The sequence below is a fragment of the Moschus berezovskii genome, chromosome 19, assembly GCF_049115385.1.
Source record: "Moschus berezovskii isolate FMDL1 chromosome 19, NW_MosBer_1.0, whole genome shotgun sequence".
Lineage (NCBI taxonomy): Eukaryota > Metazoa > Chordata > Mammalia > Artiodactyla > Moschidae > Moschus > Moschus berezovskii.
The window spans coordinates 61102387-61121968 of NC_142478.1; the positions used below are offsets into that span (position 1 = coordinate 61102387).

The 19582-nt window shown below is 43.9% G+C and overlaps 1 protein-coding gene across 3 annotated transcripts in view; it reads left to right on the top strand.

Moving 5' to 3' along the window:
* Positions 1-19582, top strand: part of FBXO21 (F-box protein 21) — a 42582-nt gene continuing 23000 nt past the window's right edge. For 2 of the 3 annotated variants that reach the window (XM_055404590.2, XM_055404591.2), the window contains exons 1-8: positions 5-322; positions 1187-1322; positions 3172-3266; positions 10874-10995; positions 13947-14093; positions 14395-14531; positions 15506-15642; positions 19102-19281. In XM_055404590.2, coding sequence (XP_055260565.1) covers positions 84-322; positions 1187-1322; positions 3172-3266; positions 10874-10995; positions 13947-14093; positions 14395-14531; positions 15506-15642; positions 19102-19281 — 1193 coding nt within the window. In that variant the 5' untranslated portion in view covers positions 5-83. Of the gene's footprint in view, positions 323-1186; positions 1323-3171; positions 3267-10873; positions 10996-13946; positions 14094-14394; positions 14532-15505; positions 15643-19101; positions 19282-19582 lie in introns of all 3 variants that reach the window. The other variant, XM_088828207.1, reaches the window with a different exon arrangement.

Sequence of the window (19582 nt, forward strand, 5' to 3'; positions counted from 1 at the left end):
CGGGTAGGCGGGGCCAAGTGGGGCGCCCTGGCGCGAGCGAAGGCGCGCGCGCGCGCGCGCGGGACCCCAGGTACGCGGACAAGATGGCGGCGGCAGCGGTCGACAGCGCGATGGAGGTGGTGCCGGCTCTGGTGGAGGAGGCCGCGCCCGAGGCGGCGGGCCTCAGCTGCCTCGTCAACCTGCCCGGAGAGGTGCTGGAGTACATCCTGTGTAGCGGCTCGCTGACGGCCGCCGACATCGGCCGCGTCTCCAGCACCTGCCGGCGGCTGCGCGAGCTGTGCCAGGGTAGTGGGAAGGTGTGGAAGGAGCAGTTCCGGGTGAGGTGAGCCCGCGCTCCCCGCTCTCTCTGCGCGCCCCCCACCCCGCCCCGGGGCCCCGGCCTGGCTGCTCCGAGCCGCCGCCGCCTCCCTGCCGGCTCGCGGACCCCACCCCCGGGAGGACCCCTTCCCGCGAACAGACACACAAAGGCCTCCAGGCCGCCGGCCCCTCCGTCCACGCCAGGCGGACCCGCGGATGCCCAGACTGCGTCTCGGGAAGCTCCCAGCAGCCCGGCCCCCCATCAAGGATGACGACCGTAGTCATCACCGCTGATCCATCCTGCGCGCTTCTTTTGTGCCCGACTCCGTACTAAAATGTTTACACGGACCGGGTGATGCAGTGATCCTAACGGCCCTTTGAGGGAAGCGGGCGCAGCATCCCTTTGGCGGTTGGCCGAGAGCACAGATTTCGGTTAGGACCCGGGATAAAATCTGGCCCTGGCATACTCACCGTGTGACCTTGTGGGTAGCAGCTTCCCTTTTTTGAGCCTCATGTATCGACTTTAAATGTTGTTGTGATGAAGACCTGTCTTTTACTGTGGTGGTTAGATGAGCTGATATATGGGGAGCCTTACACGGGGCCCCGCTCTTAGGAGGCGCACAATTCATGTTCATTGTGATTGCCGTTGCTACGACTGTCCCCATTTTATAAATGGGGAGTGGAGACACAGTATTGATATTGCTAAGCCAAGGTCACAGTGTATGCAAGTGTGTGCGCGCCGGGTGAAGATTTGAACTGGGTCTCTCGCCAGGGCCGCCCCTGATCCCTAAACCCAACCGCTTTCACTGTTTTCCAAAGCTGCTTTTGATTCATGTTTCTTCTGCCTTTGCGTCTCTGTTAAGCTGAGGGGGTGTTTTTCTCCTTGTAGGTGGCCTTCCCTTATGAAACACTACAGCCCCACCGACTACGTCAATTGGTTGGAGGAGTACAAAGTTCGGCAAAAAGCTGGGTTAGAAGCCCGGAAGATTGTAGCCTCGTTCTCAAAGAGGTTCTTTTCAGAGCACGTAAGGATCCGTTGATGGAGCTCTAAGCATTTGCCTGCTAGCGGTGGTCTGCGTCTGGGTCTGTAGGCATTAGCTCATCCAGCTCTTTTTTGCTATCTCCCTTTTCAATGCGCTTACAATCCCTTCCTCACTTAGATGGCTGCGAGAGTCATTGTGTCCTTTCCTCCTGTCCAACAACACGGAGCCATTTGTCCCTGCCAGCTTTACTTTTCTAAAGCCAGAGAGAATGGGGGGAGGGAGTGAGAGGGAGGGACCCGCAGCGCAATGTGGAGGGAATCCAGATCAGCACTATTTCTCTTTAAGGGGGTTAGACAGTATTTTTTGCAGTCTCTACATGATTGGGGGTATCATCCATGATGCAACACTACAAATTTCACCCAGTTGTTTTCCTAGCAGGGTTGACAAAATTAATACAGTTCTTCTCTCTGGCTTTGCAGGTTCAAACCAGTAGTGAATGCATTATTTGTTAAGCTAACAAAGGATTAAAAGCTACCCATAAAGCGAGAATTATTACTCCCTCAGTGATACCACCTCATATTCATTATTTCTGAAAAGCTGTGGGGTTAGTTTGTTTTTATTGTTATTGAAATGCATGGGTTTGTTTGGTTTCTCTTCCACAGAATGTCTCACAGAAGTTTCTGTATGAGGTCCTGATTCTTAACTTTTTGCACAGTCTGGAAAAGAGACAGCACTAATATTTTATTTCTGATTGGAGGTCCAGAAATGGAACCAGTCTGAGTTATCCTGATTTACTGAACATTTATTCCGATTTCTAATTTTAATTACTTTTAATGAGTTTACACATTCCCTTTCAAGTTTTGAAAGGGAAAATTTGAACTTGGTATGCATTTGAATATATCTCCCTATAAAGAATAAAGCTAGGTGTTCCCCAGTGTAATTCGTTTCTATAAACAAGTGTTTGTTAATGTCAGAATGCCAGAATTGGTGTCCTATTTGGGATAAGCCATATGCTGGCTAAAAGCACTCAAGTCTCAGATATTCCACAGTGGTTTAAATATGTTTGCACACACATCCGTGGGGGTGCTGGATGTGTTTTATGCACTTGGACACGAGCTACTCGTTTGCAGCCTCTACTTATAGTCCAGCTGGTTCTGTGTGCGTATTTAACAGCCCGAGCCTTTGTCTAGTAACGGTGCATTGTGGTGTTTCTTCCCCAGCTCCGTCTTTCCCTGTGCCCCTGCATGGTTAGAAGTGTGTTAAGGACTTTGAACGTGCCAGGCCTGTGCTTAGGATTGATCTGTGGGGAGATGATTGCTTTGGCTCAGGACCCTGTGCTCCTGTGGTTTCCACGTGCACACAGGCGACAGGAAATTTCCTGCCTGCTTTCAGAAAGAAAAGTGGGGAAAGGAATCAAATTTTTAAACCGAGAGGGGTGATCTTACAGCTCATCAGCACCACCACCTCAGCTTACAGAGGAGAAAACATGCCTTGACCTTCAGAGTCACCCAAACCCCTAGACTTCTCTCTCTGGCCCTGGACTCCTAGTTGATAATGTTGCCAGCACAGAATAGGTACTGTGAAAGACACGGTTTTTAGTCCTCCTTTCAGAGTTGTTTTTCCTTAGGTGAGAACTCTGGGTTGTCACTTTCAGAAGTTCCAGTCTATAAATTCCAAATATAATTCATTTGCAGCTAATAATATGATTTGAATGAATTACTATTACCCCACAGATTCCTTTTCTCCCCTAGTGGGTGGGTGGTGCCAGATAGTATGGGAGAGGTGTTACCACTTCCTTGGAAGTCAACAGCTTTGCTTGTAACTTTGTGTGTGAGAGACAACAGCATAGCTACTCCTTACTGAGGCCTCTGTGTGTCTGTCTTCTTCATAGGTCCCTTGTAACGGTTTCAGTGACATTGAGAATCTTGAGGGCCCAGAGATATTTTTTGAGGATGAGCTGGTGTGTATCCTAAATATGGAAGGAAGGTAAGCTGTAGTCCTATCAGGAGTTTGTTTTACTAATAACCCCAGGATTAATTGCTGTAATAGGTGTGTGGCTGAACCGTGAGACGTGTATTTCAAATGCTTCATGTTACATTCATGTTGCTATAGTTATGTTTTTCAAAAATTCCATGTATACAAGGTAAATACACCAAGACAATTAATATTTAAAGAAATGGTGCAAAACTCCTTCTAGGAGAATTAGTATGTATTCCTCCTGGGGGTCAGATACTGCGCTCTGGGTACTTGCATCGATTATGTCATTTGAGTAACACAAATTATCCTTTCTTTGTTGTCACCGCCAAACTTTCCTGTTGTGAGTTGAATGTAAACAAATATTTTTCTTAGGCATGTCTTATTTAATGGATAATTTTTCATAGTTTCTGAATTCTGGTAAAATGTGATCTTACTTTAGCCGTGGACATTGTAGATATCTGGCAGAGTGGTTCATCTCTCCTGATCAAGAAGAACCCTTTGTCTCTTGGTTGTTGCTTACAGTTTTTTATGCTTTGTATTTTCTGCTGTGAAGATTAATTTCTAGTTTACCTGAAAGATGACTTGGCTTCCAGCCTGACTTACCTATGAAAAATATTTTCTGCTCTAAAAGTTCTGGAAACTTGACTTGAGATGGACGATAAGAATGCTATTTTAACATCTTCCTTAAGAGAGCTCATTGTGAAATAGCTCACAAACAAGGTGTAAGACATTTTTCTTTACTGTGGTCAAAGGGGTTTAGGAGAGCAAAATATCTATCAGTAGAACAACTGTGGGGAGAGGTAAGATGTGTCACTATTCTAGGCCTTGGATGAGTCCTGATGCAGAGGTCATTTTTCTGTTTCTATTTTGGTTTATCTATAAATGAATTGAAGGGTGATCTAATAGTCAGTATTGTGCAGCTTTAAAAATAAAAGTCGACCTCTCTTTTTTGCATATATACACATAGACTTCTAAATACATAAATAGTCAATACATACTGAGTTTATTGGTTGGTTGGTTGGTTGGATGTTTAGTGCGGACTTTGTTGTGGTTTTTTTTTCTTATTTATGTGGCTTTTCCTTCCTCTCTTCTCCCTCCATTTGCATTGACCTTCCCTGCCCCCACTCCCATAATTTATGATGACAACCTAGATTGTAGGCTTCCATGCTAATATGATATACATAAGGATGGAGGGGGATCATTACTTTACAAAAGTGAGATCATATAATAGGTACTTTTCAATAAATAGCCCTTTGTAAAAATCAAATTCACCTTTAATAATGACTGCCTGCTTTTTTGTAGTATATACCATGACTTATTTAACCATCCCTCTTTTGATAATACCACTTTCTTCTCTATTTTGTGTTAATGTGGAGAGTGATGTTTCTAGTGCTTTCATTTCTAAGTATTAGTTCCTAGGAGTGAGTTTCTTAAGTCAGATTATAGAATGTTATTTGAAAAACATAAGGCAGAGCATAGGAGACATAAGAGATGCAGGTTCAATCCCTGGATCAGGAAGATCCCCTGGAGGAGGAAATGGCAACCCACTCTGGTATTCTTGGCTGGGAAATCCCATGGACACAGGAGCCTGGTGGGCTGCAGTCCATGGGGTTGTTAAGAATTGGACTCAACTGAGTGACAAAGTCTTTTAATTTCATGGCTGCAATCAGCATCCGCAGTGATTTTGGAGCCCCCAAAAATAAAGTCTGACACTGTTTCCACTGTTTTCCCATCTGTTTCCCATGAAGTGATGGGACCAGATGCCATGATCTTTGTTTTCTGAATGTTGAACTTCAAGCCAACCTTTTCACTTTCATCAAGAGGCTTTTTATAGTTCCTCTTCACTTCTGTTATGACCAACCTAGATAGTATATATTAAAAAGCAGAGACATTACTTTGCCAACAAAGGTCCGTCTAGTCTTTGCCAACAAAGGTCCGCCTTGACTAGACGGACCACTAGACCATCCAGTGGTCATGTGTGGATATGAGAGTGTGTGGATATGACTGTGAAGAAAGCTGATCGCCGAAGAATTGATGCTTTTGAACTGTGGTGCTGGAGAAGACTCTTGAGAGTCCCTTGGACTGCAAGGAGATCCAACCAGTCCATTCTAAAGGAGATCAATCCTGGGTGTTCATTGGAAGGACTGACTCCAGTACTTCGGCCACCTCATGCGACGAGTTGACTCACTGGAAAAGACTCCGATGCTGAGAAGGATTGGGGGCGGGAGGAGAAGGGGACGACAGAGAGTGAGATGGCTGGATGGCATCACTGACTCAATGGACATGAGTTTGAGTGAACTCCAGGAGTTGGTGATGGACAGGGAGGCCTGGCATGCTGTGATTCATGGGGTCACAAAGAGTCGGAAATGACTGAGCGACTGAACTGAACTAAACTGAGTGACTAAGTACCCAAGGCAGAGCATGTCCTTGAATAAGACTTATTATCACAAAAATGTCAGTTCTTCCAAAATTAGTACATAAACTTAGTGCGATTCCATTTAGGATCCAACAAGAATTTTTTGTGTCTTAAATGGATAGTATTGTCATAAAATACACACAGAAGAATATATTCACAAGAAGAGCCAGAAACAAACAGTTTTTAAATAATCACAATGGAAAACTTCTGGAGTAGGAAATGACAACCCACTCTAGTATTCTTGCCTGGGAAATCCCACGGACAGAGGAGCCTGGCAGGCTACAGTCCATGGGAACACAAAGAGTTGGGCACGAGTGAGTGACTGAACACACACACACAATAGGAAACTTCCACCACTTGATATTAGAACATATTATAATGCTATCTGTTATCAAACATTACAAAATTTGAATAAAAATGGATAGCTCCATCAGTAGCAGAGGATCATTCAAAGCCATGTCCCAGCATAAAAGATAACGTATTTACACTCAGAGGGGAGAAGATCGATTATTTAATGAATGGTATTGGACATAACTGGATATCCAACTGGAAGAAAGTAAAACTTGCATCGTGTGCAAAAATTAAATTCTAAGATTAAACAACCTAAAATTTTAAATTATCACATGAAAATTCTTCAAGAAAACAGGAGACTTCATGTACAATCTAGGAATTCCTTTTGAACCATGACTGGTAATGCAAAGGCACTTTTAAAAAAAAAGACATGATTTTGAAGTTAAAAAAAAAAAAAAAAGATTTGTATGACCAAAGAAACTGTAAAGAAAGTCTGTAGAATACTTAACATTTCTGAAAAGAAATTTTAAAATGTACAAAGGATAAGAGGACAACATTCTCAGGAAAGCAAGTCTAGGCACTCACAGTCTAGTAAAAATACCTTTAAATTCACTCAGATAAATGTTAAATAATAATGAAGTACTGATTTTTTACTTATCAGGTTGGTTATAAAGACTAAATATGAATAGCCAGCAAAAAAGTATATTATTATAAATTTTTTAAAGAAATAAGATAGCATAAATATGTTACTTTTAGTCTGAAAAATATTTTAAACCTAAAGCAGGGTGGTTTTTTAATAACAGAGAATACTTTCATGTTTGTAAGTATTTTAGGGTGCTGGTTTTCACACTGCTGCTGCTAAGTTGCTTCAGTTGTGTCCGACTCTGTGCGACCCCATAGACGGCAACCCACCAGGCTCCTCCGTCCGTGGGATTCTCCAGGCAAGAACACTGGAGTGGGTTGCCATTTCCTTCTCCAATGCATGAAAGTGAAAAGTGAAAGTGAAGTTGCTCAGTCCTGTCTGACTCTTAGCGACCCCATGAACTGCTGCCCACCAGGCTTCTCTGTCCATGGGATTTTCCAGGCAAGAGTGCTAGAGTGGGTTGCCATTGCCTTCTCCGGCTGGTTTTCATAAATGACCCTATTTATATTCATTCTTGGCAAATGGCTTGTTGTTTGGATATGGAAAGCATAGGAAGGAAGAAGCATAGTTTCCATAAATGCTAAGGCACTAATCATTGGATACTTGAAAACCGTTTACATTTACATTCTTCGTGTTCTTAAAAAAGAGTAAATAAAGATTTGAAGCAGCGTATTAGAAGAGCATACACCATAGCTAAGAAGACTGACCCAGGATGACCAACAGGGAAGCATATTTCAGTAAAACTATTGCACTTTAAAGACAAGAAAGTCCTTTGAGAATCCAAGCAAAAAAGATGAAGCCACTTACAAGGGAGAATTAAGTCAGAATATCATCAGACTTTTCAATGGGAGTAGTCTATTCCAGAGAAAAAGAGTAACACATTTAAGATATCCAAGGATGGAGAATGTCAGCCAAGGATTTTTATATCCAGCCAAATTGATTTCCAAGTGTAAGAGCTGTGGAGAAACCTATCCACTTGCAGTAACTCAGGGATTTTTTGAGCTCTACCTGAAAAATGTGCTAGAAAATAAGCTTCAAACAACCGAAATAACCAGAGAGACCCTAATACCAAGGACAAGTGGTGAGCATTAAGTATAGGTTTACTTGTAGAATTAAATCCAAGTGACATTTGATAGGGATGAAGGCATTGTATGTGGTGGCTGTAAGCTCTGTGTAGATACAACTCTCCAAAAGAAATGAATGGACAGTGGGGGAGAACATGAGCAAAATGTTTTGCTGTTTTCAGGAACCATCAAGGTGATGAGAGTATTGGTTTTGTTATTCCAAGGCTGGTGTGTGTGTGTGTATGTGTGTGTGTGTGTGTGTATGAGAGAGATGTGGAATAGAAACAAGTTAAGTGATCATGTGATATTCTGATTCACTCCTTGTATCCTGAAGAAACAGGATTCTCCTGGAGGAAAAAGATAGATATAATAGAAAGCAAAAGCTGTATAGTTGTGCATTTAAATTAGATTTATCAATATGAACTCATAAGATACTTGATACTGAAATATGTGTTAGGTATATATGGATGCATATGTACACACACTAGACTCACTGAGAAGGTCTGGAAGCAAGAACCAACCCAGCAGAAATGATCATCAGTAGTCTTCAGAATGTAGTCTGTCAGTACTTCCCACAAAAGCAGCCAGGGTTTCTGGAGAAATGGTTGAGTCTAGGTCCGGAGCCGGAAATCTAAAAGATGACCCGGAAGCATCTTGGAAGCCTGGAGCCAGATAGCAAGGAAAGTAACAGTATTTCATGTCAAAAGTATTCATGGACAGGAGGCTTCCCTTAGACAAGTAAACAGTGTTTCACACCAAAAATGTTCATGGGCCAGCATGAGGAGGCTTCCCTTTGGTCAGAGATGTGATGATTCGATCATCCACGTGGACGGTAACTGTGAACTCATAATACTTAACAACAACTAATTGGTCACCTTTGGAGAATAATAACCCAGATTATTGTTTTGGGATCTGATGAAAGTAGTGAGCATTTATTCTGCCTTTTCCTACATACGCTGCCGCTGGGGGACCAGATAATAGATGAGGGGAAATTATTCTTTATCGTAAAATATTTTAGCTAGTAATGAAAAGGGATAGTTGAATATCACCACTTTAGGGCCTTTGGTGAATGAATGGACCTGGGCCTTTGAGTAGCAATCACTGCTGACATCACAGAAAGAGACAAACGAGGCACAATTGCCTTCTTACGGAACTCACTACCACCTATGAAGAGTAAATGGAATCTGATTCTGATCATCCAGTTTACAGAAATTTAGAAGACAGCATGTTAAACTACACCATGTGAATGCAGTCAGCAAATTCCAGACTATGAGAAAGTACAGCTCAAACAACCAGGTTTCTTCAACAAATAAAATACGAGGGGAAAAAAAGATGAAGGGGAAGGCTGTGAATTAAGTGACTTAAAAGGAATCTTACCAGATTAGTCTGGAGTTTTCAGGGATGCATGTTTGTTAAAACTCTGGAGAAAAGCAAAGTAGTGATGACCATAGAGCGCAGATTGTGATCGTTGTCACGGGGTGGGGGTGGGGCAGGAGGAGAGGGCCCATGGAGGGCTTCCAGGGTTTCTTCAAAGTTGTTCCTTGGCTTGAGTGGTGGATCCAGTGGTGTTTCCCTTATAGTAATTAAGTTATTTCTTTGATTCATGTGATTTTCTCAATTGCAATATTTTACAACCCAAAGATTAAAAAGCTGGTAAAACCTCTGCTGATTTTCATTTACTCCCCGAAAATTGAAGAGTCCTTTATTTATGAAGCCAGTCAGATAAGATAATCATTAACTCCCTGCTACTTCCCACAATCCCTGTATGTATTTGAGAGATCTGGTGGAGAAATTCAGTTGCTCAGCAGTTTTTTACTGAGCATCTGCTGTGTCAGACATTATTCTGGGTGCTGAGGATACAGCAGTGAGCCACACTTAAAAACCTTGCCCTCAGGAAGCTCACACTCGAGTGAAGAGAGGTGCTGAACAAAGTAAAATATTTATTAGGAAATGAGAAGTGTTCTAGAGAACTATTAACCAGGGAAGAGGGTGAGGGAGTCGTGGGGGCAAGGCGGGGGGGTCCAGTTTTAAACAGAGTGGTTGGAGAGAACCTGCTCAAAGTGACATTGGAATCAAAACCTGAAAGGAGATGAGGGCACAGGTTGCAGACCTCCAAGGAAAGGATGTCCTGGTCAGGAGGAACTGAGTGCCTAAGGATGAGGAGGCCTGTTGTGAGCTCCACCAGCTGTGATGAAGGGACGGTCAGAAAGCCCCCATGGCCGGTGCCCGGACTGAGTTGGGGTGGGGGTGGATACAGGAACTGAGGGGTCAGATAGGTAACTGGGGCAAGAGTGTAAAGGACCGTTCCGGTCATCATGGGGACGTGGATTTTTACTTTGAGCAAGGTGGAAAACTGTTGGAGAATTTGGGGCAGAGGATTTTTATGCTGACTTCACATGTCAGCTGGAGTCCTCTGGCTACCCTGTTGAACATTGACTACGACTGTTCAAAGCAGAAGCTGCTATGAAACAGATGAAAGAGAATGGCGGTTTAGATGAGTTAGTGAGACATGTTATGTTTCTGACACATTTGGATGATAAGACTACTAAGTATTGGCAGATGGACTGAATATGACTGTGAGAAAAAGCAAGGAGTCAAGGATGACTCCAGAGGTTTGGCCTACCTGGAATGATGGAGTTGCCTCAATCTGAGATGGGCATGACCCTAGGAAGGGAAGAAAGTTAAGGTATCATCACATACTGAGGTGGGATATCACTGTAGCAGTTGGATATACAGGTGTGGAGTTGAGGGAAGAAATCCATTCTGGAAAATAAATAGGGGGCTGTCGGTATGGATGGTATCCAAAGCCGTGAGGATGGATGAGACAGCAGCAGCCTGAGGCCCAAGTTACCCCTGGCAGGTGCCAAGTGGCCAACAAGCTTCCAAGTGCCTCACGCTTGTCTCCTAAGACCCACCCAATTCCCCTGAGTTTTCAGGTTTCTCTTTTATTTCCTGTTAGTATATCTGAAGCCAAATGGATGACCGTTTCTTGAATTTCAGCACAGCTAATTTAGTGGTAAATTACAAATTCCAAGTCCTAAATTCTGCTGTTTCCATGATAAGTACTCTGAGCCAACTGTCCTTTTCTTGTTAAGTATACTCTTAACACGGTATGATTAGTATGACGTAAAGAAATGGATGATGGAAAGTTTTAATATCTTAATTCTTACTGACTTACTGCTAACTTGTTTGTTTTTTCCAGAAAAGCTTTGACCTGGAAATACTACGCCAAAAAAATTCTTTATTACCTACGACAACAGAAAATTTTAAATAATCTTAAGGCTTTTCTTCAGCAGCCTGATGACTATGAGTCGTATCTTGAAGGTGAGACTTCAGCACTGACACTGTGATGGTCGGCTGAGTGGCCCTGAGGAGCCCCGGTGGGGAGCGGCCCTGATGGAGCAGTGGGGACTGCACTGCATGGGCTTCTGGAGGCTGGGGTGTATGGTCTGATCAGTTAGCTCAGCAAGATGATTGCGTTTAGAGCTAAGATCTGGTCAGAATCTTCAGCTGTCAGCTAAAGAGTGTTTTCTAAAGGTGCACTGTCAGTTCAAAGTATGAAGCTTGATATTTTAGCTAAGGAGGTTAATTCCCCATTTTTCTAAGTTTTAAAGTCTCATTTCCACATCAGAAACAAATGTGTCCAGTTTTGTCTCCATGTGACCTTGAGCAAATCCCTTAACCTCTCTGGTTGGAGTTTAATGAGGACGAAATGTTCCTGCACGTCAGTGAGTCTGCTCATCCATAATAAGCACTGAGTGGAAAGAAGTCCTGTGGACAGGCAAGATGATGGGTAGAACTTTCTGTTCCTGTCCAGTTGGACAAGAACACAATGTGACTTCATTTTTTAAAAATGATTTTAAATTCCTAACATATTACTCAGACACTCCCACAGATTATGGTTATGAAATATAGGTGTGACTCTTCATTCACTTTCATTCCCTGCTCCCAGTGATATACATAGTACATTAATTTTTTTTTCCCCTTGCTCATAGTCAGGTCTCCATTCTATTCCTGGTCTCATGCAGGCTTCCCTGCCTCTCCCAGCAGCAGCTTTCTACGTAATACTTGCTTTCATGGGCATTGCCCCGTCTGGCTCCCAAGTCACCAGCGTAGAGTGCTGGCCCTGTCTGAAACCCAGCCTTCTCTGCACTCCACGTGATACTGCCACATGGCCAGCTGACGTCCTTTTTAAAATTAAGTCTCTGCCTGCTTTCAGTCCCGTCCTTAACTTGGTCAGGCCTTTCTCCATCACTCTCCAAAATGTGCCATTTGCTCCAGCCAGGCCACTCTCCTCACTGGCACCCTACGCACAGATACCTGGCTCCACTTCCTCACGCGTGGTATCCCTTTTCTTTAGGATTCCATTCTAAGTCCTGCTCGCCCTCCAGGTTCATTCCAGGTTTCATTTGCATGTTTCTCTGATAGCTGCAGCACTTGCAGATTTTGCTGCCTCCAACCTAACACAGCAACAGTGGCTGGTAAACCCTGTCCGTCCTTTCTCCAGTGATCACTGTATTTCTTGGTTCTTTGGCCTTACAATCAAGATATACTCCGCAGTGCCGTGTGCAGGTTCCTGTTGATTGATCTTGTTTGTTATGCTATCCAGAAGGAACTGAAGTGACTACTTCAGTTCATTAAAATATCTTCAGTGCCCTGGAGTCTTCGCATATGTGTCCTGGAGTTGCGAGTCATCTTCTGTTTATTCCACAGTCAAGAATAACTTGATGAGCTTTATTTATGAAAACAATTACTTCTCTTTCATCTTTATTTATACTATTATAAAGTAATATAATTTTTTTAAGTTCAGTTCAGTCGCTCAGTCCTGTGTGACTCTCTGCAACACCATGGACTACAGCAAACCTGGCTTCATTGTCTTGCTCAGACTCATGTTCATTGAGTCTGATGACATCCAACCATCTCATCCTCTCGTCCCCTTCTCCTGTCTTCAGGCTTTCCCAGCATCAGGGTCTTTTCCACTGAGTCAGTTCTTCACATCAGGTGGCCAAAGTATTGGAACTTCAGCATCAGTCCTTCCAATGAATATTCAGGACTTATTTCCTTTAAGATTGATTGGTTTGATCTTCTTGCTGTCCAAGGGACTCCTAAAAGAGTCTTCTTCAACACCACAGTTCAAAAGCATCAATTCTTCGGCACTCAGCTTTCTTTATGGTCTAACTCTCATATCCATACGTGACTACTGGAAAAACCATAGCTTTGACGGACCTGCCAGCTAAGTAACATCTCTGCTTTTTAATATGCTGTCTAGGTTGGTCATAGCTTTTTTCCCAAGGAGCAAGTGTCTTAATTTCACGGCTGCAGTCACCATCTGCAGTGATTATTTTAAGTAGTTGCGTGAATAGAAGTTGGCTCCAGGATTCTGGTTCTGAGTGGCAGACTAGAATCATCTCATGCCATGGATGAATTCTAGGAAGCAGCAGTCAGATACAGCGGATCCCAGAGCCATGCAGCAGAAACCTTGTCACCTGGCTGATGGGGGAACTCAGTCCCGAGGAGGCCCGGGAGCCAGGCCTGGGCTGGTGGAAAAACCAGAACTGGGGTCCTGGTCACTTGATACCCATTGGGGATCAAGTTAGGGAATTGGGGTCTTGAGCTGGTTTGAGACCGTGTGGATTTTAGGGGACTCCACATCTTCCCAGTGAAAATATCCTATGACAAATAAGTTAGCTCTTCAACTCTAGGGTTAAAAAGTGACCTGAGGCAATGAAGAGTAATGATTTTTGACAGTGTCTCTGGTGTGTTCTGTACAACTTTTTAGCTGTGGGTTTCCTGAGTGTAACTGTTTAGTTTCAAAGTCCAGTTATCTCCAAAGTCTATTTACTGGCTCACCTTTCAGGGGAATAGTTTGTGGAAATGGCATATCTGAGATTACGGACTTTGAACAATTTTGCTGTCATATACTATTGAGTTCTCAGAGTTGTTGGATTTTGAATTAATTAAATAATTAAGAGGGGAAGAGAAGTAGCCTGAAAAGAGCTCCTTTATGGTATTTCTCTCTCTCGGCAGTAGACCATGGATATATGTGTCCGAGTAAGCCCTTGACCTCTGAGAGAGTTTTGGTATATTAATAATGATAATGAAATGTCAGCTTCTTGGTTGTAAGCATGTTGCCCCTTCTCAGTGGATTAGAAGCCAGGCCTGACATCCAGGATAGGAACCACCTGAGGAGTATGGCCCCAGGAGTCTGGGACGAATGACCACTGTTAAGAAAAGGCAAATGTAAGAACTTATCCTGTGATTCTTACTCATTTCAGGCGCAGTGTATATTGACCAGTACTGCAACCCTCTCTCTGACATCAGTCTCAAGGACATCCAGGCTCAGATTGACAGCATCGTGGAGCTTGTTTGCAAAACCCTCCGGGGCATAAACAGTCGCCACCCCAGCTTGGCCTTCAAGGCAGGTGTGGAATTGCTTTGGATCCAGCTGTATTTGTAAAACAAAAACCTAGAGTAATTGGTTAATTTGGAAAATTCTGCAATGCGTTCCCATTATGTCCCCCCAAAGCAATAGATAACACAACCACCTGTTCACCCAGATGATATCAGAGGCTTCAAACACATAGTCTCTTTTCCACCCAGCATTGGCAACACCTGATGAGCCTTCCTAGGACATTGCTAGTGTCTGCACATCAGGGGTTGTTGGGGACACTCGTCACAGAATTATTTGTGCTTGTGTCCTCAGAGTAGGTCTCTGTGTTTCAGGCGAATCCTCCATGATCATGGAAATAGAGCTCCAGAGTCAGGTGCTGGATGCCATGAACCATGTCCTATATGACCAGCTGAAGTTCAAGGGGAACCGAATGGATTACTACAACGCCCTGAACTTATATATGCACCAGGTAAATTTGGGGGTGAGAGAAAATAGTTACAATATGTGTAGGTGGAGCTTATCTCTGATGAATCATACCATGTTTGAGGACAAGTACCAGATTTTGTTGGTCTGCCTATGCCTGGTGAAACTCTTTTTGCCTCTACTATGAGGGTATTGTGGTGGATTTTATCTGATTCATCACAGAGCACCTTCTTGTCTGAAAACCCTCGAGGTAAATTCCTGGCTAGAAATAGGTACTCCTCTGACTCAGTGTGGACAGATCGCTTCTTGTTGAACAGTAAACAGTGAAACCAAGCAGGCCTCCCCTTTTGCACTGGCCTCCAGGCAGACTGGAGGAAACAGGCGACCAACTGCGTTATTGATGCTGACGTTTTGTTTGCTTCCTGCTTGTCCCTGTTCTTGTATCTGTTCTGTTGCTCTCTCTGAGGCCTGTATTTTCTTTTGTCATATCTTGCGCACTTTTCTTTGAAATACCCTTAAGTTCTTCCTAGAAAAAGGAGGGCCTGAACCATAGGTCTATAGACTTTTGCTGTGACGGCCAGACAGTGACTTCTCTCAACCTGGCTCCTCAGGCCAAATGCCCTCTGTCCTAACCGCTCAGTTCTGCCCTAGTCATGTGAAGGAAAACGCAAACCATCCAGAAACAAAGGAGTGTGGCTGTGTTCCCATAAAACTGTGTGTGTGGACATGGACATGTGAATTTCACATAGTTTTCACATTTTATGAAATAGTGTTTGGTCGATGTCTTACAAACATTAAAAAAACGCTAAAATTCTTAAGCAGGCAATCCAAAAACAGCTGGTCGGTCTGATGTGGACTGTAGTCCGCAGAGCCCTGATCCAAATAAATAAAACACTCATCCATTTAAGTCTGAAACCTATCCTGGCACCTGCTGCACAGTGGGCGCCGACTGGGAAGGTGTGTGGAAGAGGCGAGAAGGTGTGGTTTCCGTGTGAAGCTAAAGCCTGCTTTCTCCTCTAGGTGTTAATCCGCAGAACAGGAATCCCCATCAGCATGTCTCTGCTCTACCTGACAATTGCCCGGCAGTTGGGGGTCCCACTGGAGCCTGTCAACTTCCCCAGCCACTTCTTACTAAGGTGGTGCCAAGGTGCAGAAGGGTGAGCCATCTCCGACCCCGCATGATTGCCCTGTGCTGAGAGAAGTGTAACAGCGGAAGTTATCAAGGGGCCCAGGGTGGTGAGAGAGCTGGTTTGCTCTTGACTGTATCCAGGTCCATAATCTGCTCAGGGGGGAACGGCACTCTGCATTCTTCTACCTTGTTTCTCCCAACAGGAGTGTGAATCTCCAGTTATCTCAAAGAAACCTGTTATCTCAAAGAAAACAGTTTACTTTTGAAGGACTAACAGTTCAGGCAGGGTCTTGTATGAATCTCAAAGTCCCTTTGTTCCAAAGCAAATCAGTGACAAAGAATTCTTAAGCTGTTTCTTCCCAGTCTTCCATAAAACCTCCCACCGAAGGGAGGTGGATGGTGGTTGCGGAGGGAGAGGATGGGGAGAGGGAACTGGGTGGCCAGGTTCTTCATTTATTTGCAAAAGCCAGTATGCATATTCTCAGCAGGGGAGCTCCTTCAGGCAAGGTTAGTGAGCAGTGTGCCTGCTTTGCAGACCAGGTTAAAGAGTTCTGTTTTGTTCTCTTTTTTTTTTTAAACCTGGTATCCTATTGGAGGTAAAGCTCCTTTACAGCAGGTATGTAGCTTTTCTGAAAGCAGTTCATCAAATGTGGGTAGAGATGCCCTCTCTTTAAAAGTGCCCTTTAGAGGGAAAAGAAACAAAGTTATTTGATTACATCCTGTTATTTGAGACTAGTTCCTGATGACTGGCTGTGGTACCCTTTGCTAAAGTGATGAGCAGAATGAAAGAAAGTAGCTGAGCTTTGAAGTTAGACTGGGTTCAGACCTCAGCTTCCTCTGGGCTTCAGTTTCTTTCTCTGTAAAATGGGGCTGATGTTTTTCATGGTTTGGAAACATGGATGGTTTGGAGGGTTCAGTGAGAGAACCAAATGCTTTACACATGTGGAATTCTGATGCTGTTCTGTTTCCATCTCTGGGTTTGGGAAATAAAACTCCTCCTTGGTATTCTTCTCCATTCTTTTCTCCCTCCTTTCCTTTCTAGAGGTTAGTTTGAAAGTATTTGTTATTTCCATGCATATTTTTATATTCTATGACATGTGTGTGTGTTTCCTTAAATAGGAAGTACAGGCTTCCCTTGTTTCCCAAATATAATCTGTTTATTAAGATGTATTGGATAGTTTCTCTGTGGGAGAGTAGGCACCCATTTTCCATTATTTTAAATGAAGAGAAAAAAATGCTTTTTCAGCCCATTCCCTCTCCCTGAGTAACTCAACCAATTTCCCCAAATATCTAAAACATCCTTAAATGTTTATATTATTTAATGGTCCACCAAGGACTTCTGCACGATACAGAGCATTTAAAACACCAATTACCATGTTATTGACCACAGTAACCTATTGCTGGGCATGTTTGTGTGCGCCAACAGAATTGTTTTTCCTTGTTTAGGCTCCACTGAATGTTTACCACATTGCAGAGGAACAGTGAAGTGGTTTGTTAGCGCCCCAAACACCTGGCACACACTGAGACCGGTGAAGGTCTGGCCCCTGGGGATGCGCAAGCCTGCTGGGCCCTCAGCCTCCACGTCTGCACCGAGACCATAGTGCTTGCAGACAGTGACCTTATCGTGAGTTTTAAAGACTAGGAGGCTGAGACCCACACGGAGTCCTTCAAAATCGCCCTGGCTCCTCTAAGCCTGAAGTCCACGTGCAACTTTAAAGTCCATTGGTCAGGCCCCTTGAAACTCTAGTGTGGTAGCTGGCCCCAAGCTTCTCTGGATTTACGGATTCATGTGAGGAGCATGGTGTGTGTGTCCCTCCTCCATTTGTCTGTCTGTGAGCACATCTGCTTCCACATTGAAGTCATCTTTAATGTCCTTCAAAGGATTTTACTCTTTTCTATAGCCAGCTCTTTGACATCTTGTTAGTTATTCCTGGGTACCTTCACTTTTTGTTGCTATTGAAAATGGTCATTGTTTAAATGACACTTTTTATATATTGGTGGTGTACAGGGGTATGGCTGATACTTAAATCTGGGTTGATCGTTGGCCCCTCTGCTGAACCAATTATTAGTGCTAATAATTTGTTAGGTCTTTCAGCCTTTTCATGTAGATTATCATGTTGTCTGACTCATGACTTTTTATTCTTTTTTTTTTCCCAGCTGTTATATGTTTGTGTCTCTTTCACTTACTATGCTGGCTCGGTCCTCTTGTACACAGTGAATAGAAACAGGGATAGCAGGCACTCTGCCTTGGGTGTGACTTTACACTTTCACCTCAGACATGATGTTTGGGAGCAGTACCTTTCATTGAGATGATCAAAACTGCCTTCTAAAATTGTAATTTCCTGAGAGTTTTATTAATCCTAGATAAAAACTAGGATTTTTATCCCCTCAAATTTCTTTGTGTGTCTACAGATAGAATCATATGGTTTTGCTCTTGTAGTCTGCATGTGAAGTTTTCTGGCATTCAACCTTCATTTCATTCTTAGAGAACAACTAACTCAGTCATAAGATTTTGCTCATCCATCGCTGTATTTGCTTTGGTCACATTGTATTTAGAATTTTTGCCCGTAAACTTGTGTCTGTTTGTGTGGTTCTTCTAGACTAAAAAGGGATTAAAGAGCATTCCTTATTGCTGGGACATTTATATATGCTTTGCTAAAGCTGGGCTATTGATAGGAGTCAAGGAAGAAATCTGACAGCTTTCTAGCGGCCCAAGAGAAAGTCTCTTGCATGATTCGCAGTCGGCATAAGATCAAAGTGAAATAGTTGCTCGAAGGAGAAAACACAGCTTTCCCTGAGAGTCCCACCCCAGCCCTTCAGGCATTCTCCTCGGGTAAATGCCGTGTGCAGTAAGAACTCGCCTCCTAGGACCACCTCCCTGCCTGGCTTTGTTGTTGCCGGCCGCCCCCCACCCCCACCCCCACCCCACCCTGCCTCGTGCGAGAGCTGAGTTCATGGAAAGCAGTTCCAAGGGAGGAGCGGGGGTGGAGGCCAGGGACACAGCTCTCCGTGGTCTGGAGCAGGTTCTCACCTGAGCCGCCTGAGGGTGTCTGCAGAGCTGAGGCCAGAACCCTTGTGGCTCCAGACTCCTCTAACTTTCATCATAGCCTTGAGGGGCCCGGGCTCCACACATAGTAAGTGCTGCTCTGTGGAATTTATTGACTGCCTCTGGCATTCCAGAAATACCTCTCTCAACTGGATTTTGGATAGATCTACCTGGCAGTGAGTTTTAGTGTTACTGTCTCTAAAAACCTATATTAAATGGCACAAACCGGTGCTGTTGCTTAAATACCAGTGTATCGCCATCTTACTCCATCAGAGTATGTATAAAGGTCAGCTTTCAGATATTGGACAAGGCCTTGATATTTTCAGCAGAAATGCAACTGTGTTAACATTCTGTCTCTGATTTGAGCTGCTTATTAGGGGGTTTTGACTGGTTCAGCTCCAGCCTGAGCGACAACTCACTACATTGCTACTCTTCGGGCAGGGCGACCCTGGACATCTTCGACTACATCTACATAGATGCTTTTGGGAAAGGCAAGCAGCTGACAGTGAAAGAGTGCGAATACTTGATTGGCCAGCACGTGACCGCGGCACTGTACGGGGTGGTGAATGTGAAGAAGGTGTTGCAGCGAATGGTGGGAAACCTGTTAAGTCTGGGGAAGCGGTAAGGTTTTCTCGGTTTTCCAGTTCTGTTGTAGAGTGTGCATCTTTGGAGGCACAAGTTGCCTTGTAGAGAATTTTATTTCACAAGCCTGCCTGCCATACCGAGAAGCGTTGGATGCTGCGTAGCACCACTGGGACCACAGAGGAGGAACCGGTTCCCATGACATAATACTGTCCAGACTTTTGATGTGCTCAGTGACTTTTCCTTGAGATCTTTGCAATGGACTTGGACAAGGGCTCTTTTATAAACGCTGAAAGCATTCTCCAGTAACAAAAACATTTTAGACTGGTGATTGGAAGAA